At 45.6% G+C, this 11,117-nt stretch overlaps 2 protein-coding genes across 2 annotated transcripts; one reads left to right on the top strand and one right to left on the bottom strand.

Moving 5' to 3' along the window:
* The first annotated feature begins 844 nt into the window (after positions 1-844).
* LOC123070775 (probable sulfate transporter 3.5) lies at positions 845-5,655 on the top strand. Its single transcript, XM_044494106.1, has 12 exons — positions 845-1,489; positions 1,627-1,834; positions 1,931-2,102; positions 3,003-3,068; positions 3,205-3,318; positions 3,435-3,551; positions 3,649-3,775; positions 4,079-4,365; positions 4,484-4,674; positions 4,759-4,841; positions 4,925-5,001; positions 5,108-5,655. Exons 1-12 carry the CDS (start codon positions 1,156-1,158, stop codon positions 5,276-5,278), a joined length of 1,947 nt encoding a protein of 648 aa, XP_044350041.1. The 5' UTR covers positions 845-1,155; the 3' UTR covers positions 5,279-5,655.
* A 3,655-nt stretch (positions 5,656-9,310) lies between these two features.
* LOC123065669 (uncharacterized) lies at positions 9,311-10,072 on the bottom strand. The gene is made up of 2 exons (XM_044488910.1): positions 9,735-10,072; positions 9,311-9,613 (listed from the first exon to the last, which is right to left on the bottom strand). The coding sequence occupies exons 1-2, from the start codon at positions 9,979-9,981 to the stop codon at positions 9,471-9,473; spliced, it is 390 nt and encodes a 129-aa protein (XP_044344845.1). The 5' UTR covers positions 9,982-10,072; the 3' UTR covers positions 9,311-9,470.
* Between the last annotated feature and the right edge of the window lie 1,045 nt (positions 10,073-11,117).

Here is an 11,117-nt window from a genome sequence, read left to right as displayed (position 1 = left end):
CATTCGCGTAGTTCTAGGTCAACAATTTGAGGAATTAAATATGTGTTATATGTCATGAAAAGTATATCACTAGATTTCTACACAAATGTAGTTTCTAAATATATATTTTTTGTCACATATAATACATATTTAGATAGTTAAATTGTCGACCTAGAACTACGCGAATGACTTATACACCGGGACGGAGGTAGTAGTTTTTTTTCTTTTTTCCACATTAACAATCTAGTGAGAGTAACTATATTATTATCACCTTTCAACATCTACTTCTCACCCAATCTCTTGTGGCAATATCCGTCCTCTTCTTTTTCCAAAGCCTGACACAAAGCACTCCGAATAAAACTAATTCTGGCCATTTGTTCATTGTTTAAAGGTTATATCTCCTACAAATCCTTCCTCGGTGAAGCTGCCTTGTTCTTCAGAACATGTCCTCTTTAATCTCCCCCCCCCCCCCCCCCCCCCCCCCCTCCCCACCCCATCGTATGATATATCTGCTTACCTTTTTAGCTTGATCTGGACAACAACTAGGCAATCCCTAGCTTTGCCAGACCAGACTATAAACACTTTGCCAAAGAAATCATCTCTCTTCAGCCAGATGAGCTTAAATCCAAGTCGCAAAGTTAACTCGCGCACGTACGCTCAGATCCGGTGGTGCATGCAGGCGGGCGCCACAAATATCATTTCGTCAGCAGACGGGCAGTTGAGCATCAGCAGTCGCGTCACACACATGCATATCGATCTACGGCACCACCTCCAAAACTGCCCCACGTCGTCGATCGGTTCCCTCCTCCCCCTCCCCGTCGTCGAGCGCATCGAACCGTCTATATAAACCGCCATGCGCGCGCCCGATCGGAGCACAACTGACCCGGCGCACGTACAAACAGGGCAGGGCACGCACCCGTCCCCTCCGCATAACCCACACTCGCTCCGTCTTCGTTTTAGCCTGCTCTGCCCCGCCGCTAACACAACCCATAATTAGGCGAGAGAGGAGATCAGCCACACACCGAGCAGGAGCACGTCCGACTGGACCGCGCCCCCCCTCTGCTTTCCCTCCCCCGATCGCCGCCCCATTGGTGACTCACTCTGCTTCGCTCCCAAGGCCCTTCCGGATCCACCGCCCGACGCCATCTGGGTCTGGGCACGTAGTGACACAGTGACATGGGGACGGCGTCCGGCGACGACGACCGCCACGTGATGCACCAGGGCGGCGTGAACCTGTCGGCGCGGCGCCCCTTCTCGGAGGCGCTGCGGTCGGGCCTCGCCGAGACCTTCTTCCCCGACGACCCGTTCCGCGGGTTCGGCGCGCTGCCGCCCAAGGAGCGGGCGTGGGGCGCGCTCAAGTACTTCGTGCCGGCGCTGGAGTGGGTGCCCCAGTACGGCTTCGACAAGTTCAAGTTCGACCTCCTCGCCGGCATCACCATTGCCAGCCTCGCCATCCCGCAGGGCATCAGCTACGCGCGCCTCGCCAACCTCCCGCCCATCATCGGCCTCTGTACGTTGTTCTCGGATCGCTCGCTCGTCACGCACGGCCGGAGACGGTTGAGATTTGTTGGACGTATACGGTTCGCGTCGCGTTGCATGCGCGCCGATTAATTTGTGTGCTCGATCCATCGGTGGTTTTTTTTATAGATTCCAGCTTCGTGCCGCCGCTGCTGTACGCGGTGTTCGGGAGCTCCAACAACCTGGCGGTGGGTACGGTGGCCGCGGCGTCCCTGCTGCTGGCGTCCATCATCGAGGACGCGGTGTCGCCCGAGGACAACCCGGAGCTCTACCTGCACCTCTTCTACACCTCCGCCTTCTTCACCGGCATCTTCCAGACCGCCCTAGGCGTCTTCAGGTATACCCCCTTATACGCGGTACCAAATCATCAGTCAGCCCGCCATGACGATCGATCGTTTTTAACTAAACTGACTGCGGAGTTTGGCTGGTGAAGATTAGGGCTGATAGTGGATTTCCTGTCGCGGTCGACGATCACGGGGTTCATGGGTGGCACGGCGATGATCATCATAATGCAGCAGCTCAAGGGGCTTCTGGGGATGAAGCACTTCACCTCCAAGACCGACCTCATCTCCGTCGTAGGCTCCATCTTCAAATACAGACACGAGGTGAGCTCACTTTCAATTCGCTCATCCCACGTACTCCTAGCACCACTGCGCACTTCTCCCTCTCTGCCGCCGCCACTGCACAAGGAGGCTTCGCCACTCCTCTAGTTTCCAGGTTTTTTCTGGTCCGGTGGTTTCTGTTCCATTTTTAGCGCCCCCGTCTCGTGAATGTGCCAACTACCACAAGTAGCATGCAGCCGCACCCTAGGAACTAGAAAGGCGTGACTGCGCTAGCATATCGCGAGGAAGTTGCTGTAACCGCCTCTGGAACTTCTCCGAGGAATAACCGTGTATAGCAAGAAAAAAGAACTTCTCCCATGTAGGAAAAACTGTGAATGATGGTTCGAAAAAAAAGGAAAAACTGTGAACGTATGAATTTCCTTTCTAGAAAAGGGGCATCACCGACGGCCTCTGCATCATTACGATGCACACGCCCATATATTGTAGTACTTATTTAAGTTTATTTATGGAAGTACCTAGAACTCATCTAGATGAGACATAGTTTGGTCTCATTCACTTTAAAAACAAGAACAGATGCAACCCACATCAGCACACACGCATCTTATAGCATCACATTCAATGGCTATAAAAGGTGAATGAGACCAAATTATATCTCATTTAGTAGATGAGTTCTAGTAAAACTGTTTATTTATAAGTAACATACGGATAAGCAAACAATATTTTTTTAGGGAAACAAACAGACAATATTAGCTTCTGCCTAGGAAGCGGCGTGCTCGTTTTGGACAGACCTATGACCATGTTCTACGCCCATTTGTGCGCATGAGAAGTCGACGTGTAGCAGTGCCACGTTGGTGCTTTTGAAAGAAACGGTCTCTGATGGCAACTGCACCAGCCATGGGATTCTCAACTGAACCATCTATCTCCTCTTTGTTTTTTTGCTAGTGGAGATGGCAGAGTGCAATTCTCGGCGTATGCTTCATCTTGTTCTTGCTCTCCAGTAAGCATCTGGTAAGTGGGGATTTTACTTAGACGATGCTCGAATCTAGTTAAAAGCAGTATATGCTACCCTAATCCACTGCCGATTTCCCCCCCTTTTTAAGTGTTATTATGACCTTTTTCTTCCTTCTGATTTGCAAAATTTCAGAAAAAGAAAATGCCACATCTATTCTGGGTGTCGGCCATTGCGCCGTTCATGGTTGTCATCATCGGAGGCGTCTTTGATTTCCTTGTCCACGGTGATGAGCACGGCATCCCAATCGTAAGTCGCCCTCCATTTACCTACTTTTACATATGCTGTTAAGACTTGAGAGCCAAGATCTATTTCAGTTTCTGCCTACCTAACTGCTCCATGTATTTGCTCGCTGCGTGCAACAGGTTGGTGACCTCAAGAAAGGGATCAATCCTATCTCCATTTCGCAGTTGAGGTTCGAAAGCAAGCACGTAGGGATAGTTGTGAAAGCAGGGCTCTTGTCTGGGATCCTAGCGCTCGCAGTACGTTTAGTCATCACGAATTCTCCAATCTTTTCGCCACGCCAAGCGTTTCTCATCGACTTATATGTATGGGTATATATACGTTGATCATTTTCAGGAAGGAATAGCTGTGGGACGAAGCTTGGCCATGATCAAGAACGAACAGATCGACGGTAACAAGGAGATGATCGCGTTCGGCATGATGAACATCGTCGGTTCTTTCACCTCCTGTTACCTCACCACAGGTACGTTCTGTACTACTCCCTCCGTTCCCAAATATTTGTCTTTCTAGGCATTTCAAATGGACACAATATACGGATGTATGTAGACTTATTTTAGAGTGTAGATTCACTCATTTTGCTCCATATGTAGTCACTTGTTGAAATCTCTAGAAAGACAAATATTTAGGAACGGAGGGAGTACTACTTAGGATTAAACCAGCCAGCCTCTGCACTGCAGATTCTCTTCAGAGACAGAGAGCGATATGTCTTGTCTGATGAATCTCTGACTCTTGGCAATGACAAGGCTGCGTTTGTTGTGCGTTCCAGGGCCCTTCTCCAAGTCGGCGGTGAACTTCGACGCCGGGTGCAAGACGCCCATGTCCAACGTGGTGATGTCGGTGTGCATATTGCTGGTGCTGCTGTTCCTGGCCCCTCTGTTCAAGTACACCCCGCTGGTGGCCCTCTCTTCCATCATTGTCGTCGCCATGATCGGGCTGATCAAGGTCAAGGAGTTCATCCGCCTCTACAGGGTCGACAAGTTCGACTTCTGCATCTGCATGGTCGCTTTCGTGGGCGTCGTCTTCTTCACCATGGTCATAGGCCTTAGCGCATCAGTAAGGATCTCATGCTGCTTTCTACCTTGATCATCGCCATTTTTTTCAGTTAGTGCCGTAGTGACCATGTTTCCCCGTACAACGTCGATCGATTGATGTGCAAACGTCGCATTCGCAGGTCGGCTTGTCTGTACTCAGGGCATTGCTGTACGTGGCTCGGCCGGCAACCGTCAAGCTCGGAAACATAACGGGGACCGAGGTCTTCCGCGACGTAAAGCAGTACCCGCATGCCAAGAGCGTCCCCAACATCCTCGTCTTGCAGCTGGGCTCTCCTATATATTTCGTCAACGCGGGCTACTTGCGAGAGAGGTGAGCAGAGCACGACAACGCCTTTAGGTTTATGATCATATCACGTAATTGAGATGTTATACTTACTACCACGGTGCCTTGTAGGATTTTGAGATGGGTTGAAGACGAGGAGCACATTTGCAAGGGACACGGGCAGGACTTGGAATGCCTGGTTCTTGATCTTGGTGGTAATTAACATTTAACCCTCCCATTTCATCTATATTTCTTCGGGCGTCGTTGATCATGCACTTGACATGTCTGAACACCGCAGGCGTGACTTCAATCGACAACACCGGGATCGGGATGCTAGGAGAGGTTCACAAGGGCCTGGACCGGAAGGGCATCACTGTAATTAAACAAAACCCCAACACTACAAAACAAGTTACTGCTAAGTAGCAACTCTGAATGTCTAGTTTCAGAATTTTGCTGATGTCGTGCTCTTGGCGATCTTCAGATAGCTCTGGCGAATCCCAGGCTGCAGGTGACGGAGAAGCTGGTGGTGTCGGGGTACATCAAGGACACCATCGGGGAGGAGAGCGTGTTCCTGACCATCACGGACGCCATCGCGTCGTGCCGGTACGGGCTGCGGAGGTTCAGAGGCAAGGAGGGGTGCAGCGAAGTATAGCAGCGTTTAGAAAGTGTGGATGTAGATATTGTGGTGTGGCACAAGCGCAGGAAGAAGAAGAAGAAGAAGATGCATAAGTAGAAGAAGATTCAGAGCTGCGAGCAAAGACTTGGGTGCCTGGATGGATGGATGGACTCTGGATGTGCCGAAAACTGTATCAGGAAAGGATTCGGGGGTCCTTGTAAGGGCTTGGGCCTCGGGGGAGAAGATAGCGAGGCGGGCGAAAGAAGTGCTCTCTTCTTGTGTATAGACCAATTTAGATTTCTCGGAGGTTACCGCGAACCTCACAGATTTGCTTGTATCGGGTTTACGTTGTAGAATTCGTAAGGAAAGACTGTTCCGTTGCTAGATGAATAAAGTCGTGCATCTAAGTAGTACTTATGATAATGTCAAAAAATGTCTTATATTTTGATACAATGGGAGTACCATATAGTAGATGGGTTCATGTTTTACTGCAAGACCGTAACAACGTCAACAAGTGAACTAGTCCTAAAAGGAAAGAAAATATATATGGTCAGAGGAAGACTGCCAGTGCCCAGTGCCGGCGAGCCATCGATGGTGTTATGCTGCTGTTGTTATTTTCTGGTCAGCTATATTTGGATCTCTTCTGTGTCCAAGCGTATCTCCAGCCTAAAGCGACAGGCAAACGTTCTCGGTGGCAGGGCATTCAGGACCGCAAGTTGATCAGTACTCCCTCCGTAAAGAAATATAAGAGCATTTAGATCACTAGTGAATGAAGGGGTATGAAGAAAAAAAAAGTATGAAGGAAGGATGGTACTTTATTTATTTTAGTTATTAGTACTATACATTCTCAGCCGAAAGATGATGAGTGAAATGAGCGATTAAATGAAATTGCAGAGAAGAGATGCCCAAGTGAGCTAGCCGAAGGATGATCGAGCTCGCAAGTCACAGAGGTAGTGGTGATCTAAGCGAAGATCTTCGATCCTTTAACTCGTTCGATGGCAGATGGCAGCGATGCACCGCGCTAGTTTTGTTAGGCCTTGTGCAGTGGGAAGTGCTTAAAGAGATGCTTAGAAAAATAAACCGAATTTTTGTGAAGCACCGGTGCCTATTTCTACAGAAGAGACGCTTAACTAAGCGTCTATCCTGTACAAATAGGCACCGGTGCTTAAGAAAATCCTCTCTTTTGTAGAAATAGGCACCGGTGCTTCACAAAAATTCGGTTTATTTTTGTAAGCATCTCTCTAAACACCTCCCATTGTACAAGGTCTTACCGCTTGCTATTCTACAGGGTTATTAGCCCAGCCCCGAGTGCTCAAGTTGCACGCCCTTTTACTCGTTATATAAGCGGGACAGAGTAGGCGAGACGTCCATTCATCCTGCTCTTCTTGGCATATTTGCAACGTCTGAACGTCACAAGCCAACGCATGAAGTAGACGCGTAACTGAAGATCAGCTCAGGAACGATCAGTTTTAGATCAGTGCACATTTTAGCAGTATTCCAGAGACGACAGACGCATCCTAAGAGCAGGTTGACGGACAAAATGTCTTGGACGCATCGATAGGTACGTACGTGACAATGTTCTGCTTCATACTACTTATAATCTAACCTGCGCGTTAGAAGGGATTTCCGGTTTCAGTATGGCATGATCACTGATGCCTTGCGTGTGGTTCACTGAAATGAGCTGAGCGACGGCGTTAAACCCCTGCGGACAAGGTCGCTATCGCCCAATTTGGTACCACTCCAACATTACACCGTACTGGTAGATGCAATCTCGTTCTTGTCTTTGCTGAGCGGCGCCTTCTTGGAAATCCAGTTGGTAATTGAAACCATCTCTTGTGCAAGGTCTTCTCTCTTTTTTTTTACTGGAAAAGGAGAATGTGCCAAGTTATTGCAGCCGGAATTGATTTGATCTTCTTCTTTTTCGCGGGAGGAATCGATTTTGATTGACGTTTGGTGTTTTCTGAGTTTGTTCAACCAAAAAGCTTGCATGACAAAGCCTGTGCGACGATTAAAACATGGAATGTCATAAGTGTAAAGAACTTATGCCTTGGTGTAACAACGGTGCAACATGCTGGCCACATGGATGATCACATGCACGCGTGCTTATTTTCTCTCTCTTTTGATTTGTTTGAAATGTTCGTTCTCATTTTTCCCATTTCTTAAAAGTCACTCTATAAAATATTGGGCAAAATACTTTTATTTTATTGATTTTATAAAAAATATGTATATTTGAAAAAAAATGTTCATCCAATGTTAAACATATTTATTGTTAATTTAAAAAATATTCATATTTTGTGTAAAAATGTTCATCATGTATTAAAAAAATTATCGTGTATTTCAAAACAAATTGTGACAGTAAACAAATATATTCATCGTGTGCTTAAAAAATGTTCATCTTATGTTCCAAAAACTAGATAAAGCACCACAAGTTGTTACTAAAATTTATAGTAATTAAATTATCAAAAATAAAATAAGAAATAAAAGAATAATACCGCACCACATTCTCATCATGTGATGGTAGAAAACCTATAGGTAAATGGAGGGTGGATGCATGTTATATTGCCTTGTGACATTCAAATACAATTATTTATTGCTGAAACAATAAAACATAAAAATCATAATGTAGATGACTTGCATGTAGTGTAAAGTGGAATGTGAAATGGTTTCATGCTCGCTTGGTGATGTGGAGGGTATGCTTGTGGTGAAAAATGATAAATAGATTTGTTGCATGTGCATTTAAATGAGTTCACTTGCTTATATATACCATGTTCATTGTGTAATACTAAAAAAAATGTTCATTTGAACAAATGGTTATCATGCATTTGGAAAAATTCATCACGGTAAACAAAAAATTCAATCGTGTATTTAAAAAATGATCATAGTGTGTTTTAAAAATGGTGTTCAGCTATTTTAAAAAGGTTTACCGTGTAGCTAACAAATAACCATGTGTATTTAAAAATTTCATCATATATTACAAAAATATTCAACATGCATTTCTTCTTTTCAAAAAAAGCTCACATGTATCTTAAAAAATGTTCAACAAGTATTTTTATATTCATTTTTAATGTACACATGAAAATATTAGGTAAGTGTTTGATAAAATAAACCAAATACGAAAAAAATGTGAAGTAAAGCATAAAAGAATGGAAGGAAAATAAAATAATGTATTATGTGCTAAAAATGTTCATGTGTTTTTTTAAATCAATTATCTAAAAGATGTTCATATAAAAAAGAATAAAAAAATAATAATATAAAAACAAAACAGAAAAAATAAATACAAAAATGTAAAGAAAAACCAATAGGGAAATTGGGGAAAGAAAAAAAAAGCAGTCAACAAAAAAGAAAACATGTTAAACATTCTTTAAACAAGGAAAACATTTTTGCAAACACTATGAAGAAAAAAGAACCAGAAGGTTGTAAAAAAAAGAAACAAAAGGGAAAAGGGGGAATTGAAAAATAAGAAAACAAAAACAAAAGGGGATCGCATATTTAAAAGAGATTTGCTTGTATCAACTTGACGTTGTAAAATTCGTAAGAGAGGAGAGGGTTGGATTGCTAGATGAATAATTTGTACTTCCTCTGCAAGTGATGGAAGAAGCCATATAGATGGGTTTATCATTTACTGCATCAACGTTCTTCCAAATATCTTTTAAACTTCGAAATAGTAGTTAGAGAACTAATCCAACAGATTGCCTCGAAACAGAAAAGAAAAAAGAACAACCTAAAAGCAAAGACCATAACTCATCATAAAAACAAACGTCTCCCCGTGTGATCTTCCACCAAAAATTTCTTTTGGACGAGACTGCAAACGAAGCTGTAGTATTAACTGAACTAGTGCGCGTTGGTAATTTCCTGGTTTTGTTTATACCTTACCCAACATCCCTACCGAAATATGAGAACGAACGACATGCAGCTCGACCAGATATCAGCACATATATACAAGGAAAACACGAGCAAACAAATTCAGAGTAGTATAAAACCTCTTGAGTTTTGTCCAAGCAGCATATGCATCATCAGTTCATCATATTCTGAACATCCGGATTGTATAACAAAATGAAAAGCATATACTAGTACGTAATTCTGTTTATTTATTGCCAGAGCCAGAGATCTTGTACAGTGCATGACAGACTTTCACTACAAGAAGGCTTTTATTCTAAAGAGTTTCTCGGCCTATACCGCGGCCAAACTGTGTCTGTCCTCCAAGTCTCCAGCCAGCCTCTCGCAGCCCTCACGGAGCTGCATCCTCTTCAGCGACGTTGAACTTGCCGTGATCGGCACCCCCGGCAGGAGCAGCCACGCTGCCCTCAGTGACGTGGAACTCGCCGTGATCGGCACCCCCGGCAGGAACGGCCATGCTGCCCTCGTCTGTAACTGTAAGCATTCAGCAGCAAACCACAGGAAAGGCGACAGGTCAGACAAACAAATTTACAGAAAACACACGAACCATACGTACATGCTCAGACACCTGACCTTGCGGGAAAAGATAACACACCGGGGTTGACAAGATCGGCCAGTGGCGTCACGTAAGGAGTAGTAGCAGTACGCGGGCACCCCTTGAAACAATGCTTGAGGCTTTTCTCCATGCAGATGACGTGGTCGCGTGGCTTAGGGCCAAAGTTAAAGCACCAATTGTAGAACACGCAGTAGCAGTTTTCCGTCAGTTTCCCCGTTGTCCCCTGGACCACGAGGAAGGAGATCAGCATGGCCAAGGCGAGGGCCTTCCCAGCGCGAGCCGCCATTGCGCGATCGAGCTCGCAAGTCACACCGGGAGAGCACTACTGGTAGGGGGTGGGGATCTGGCTGATGTGTAGGGGTGTGCAGCGGGGGCCTGAATTTATAGCCCAGCGAGGCCGCACTGTTCATCCACTCAGTTTCGCGGACTGATCGATCAGTGCGCGTCGGATCCTCGATCAATGGCAGATGGCAGCGATGCACTGCACTAGCTTTGTTACTACTCCGTACTTGCTATTCTACAGGGTTATAAGCCACCCCGAGTGTTCAAGTTGGATGCCCTTTTACTTGTTATAAGTGGGACGGGGTGGGCGAGACGTCCATTCATCCTGCTCTTCTTGGCGAGGGCAGGGCGTCCCGGGTTACCACCTTCTGGCACCACCGCACAGGCATGCAACCTCTGCATGTCACAAGCGAACGCATGAAGTGGACGCGTAACTGACGAACAGCTCAGGAACGGCCACTTTCAGATCAGTGCACATTTTAGCAGTCTCCCACGGACAGACGTATCCTAAGAGCAGAGGTGGACGGCGACAAAATGTCTTGGACGCATCGATGGGCACGTACGTGATAATGTTCTGCCTAATCTAATCTAATCTAATCGAACATGCGCGTTAGTACAAGAGATTTCCGGTTTCAGTATGGCAGTGAGCTGGTGACCACTGATGCCTTGCGTGTGGTTCATTGAAACGCCTGCGGACAAGGTCGCGGTCGGACAATTTTGTACTACTACAACATTACACCGCACTGGTTAGTGCAAGTTTTTTGAGGAAACGCTGGTTCTTGTCTTGGCCGGGTGGTGTCTTCTTTGAAATCCAGTTGGTAACTGAGACCATCTCTTGTGCAAGGTCTTCTTTTTATTTTACTGGACAAGGAGAATGCGCCAAGTTACTGCAGCCGGAACCGATTTGATCTTCTTCTTTTTCGCGCGAGGAATCGGTTTTGATTGGCATTTGGTGTCTTCTCAATTTCTTCAACCAGAAAATCGCATGGCGAAATACGTACTTATCATCCAAGCGTGTGATCGCTGTTGTACTAAAATCAGAGACACTTAATATAGAACCGGGGATGCATACGCATCTACGCAATCCTTCTATAATCTTTTAGTGTTTTCCGATTAAAAGAACTTGTATAAGATTTTGAT

Source organism: Triticum aestivum, chromosome 3B (genome assembly GCF_018294505.1).
Source record: "Triticum aestivum cultivar Chinese Spring chromosome 3B, IWGSC CS RefSeq v2.1, whole genome shotgun sequence".
Classification (NCBI taxonomy): Eukaryota; Viridiplantae; Streptophyta; class Magnoliopsida; order Poales; family Poaceae; genus Triticum; species Triticum aestivum.
This window is presented reverse-complemented; position numbering and strand designations above follow the sequence as displayed.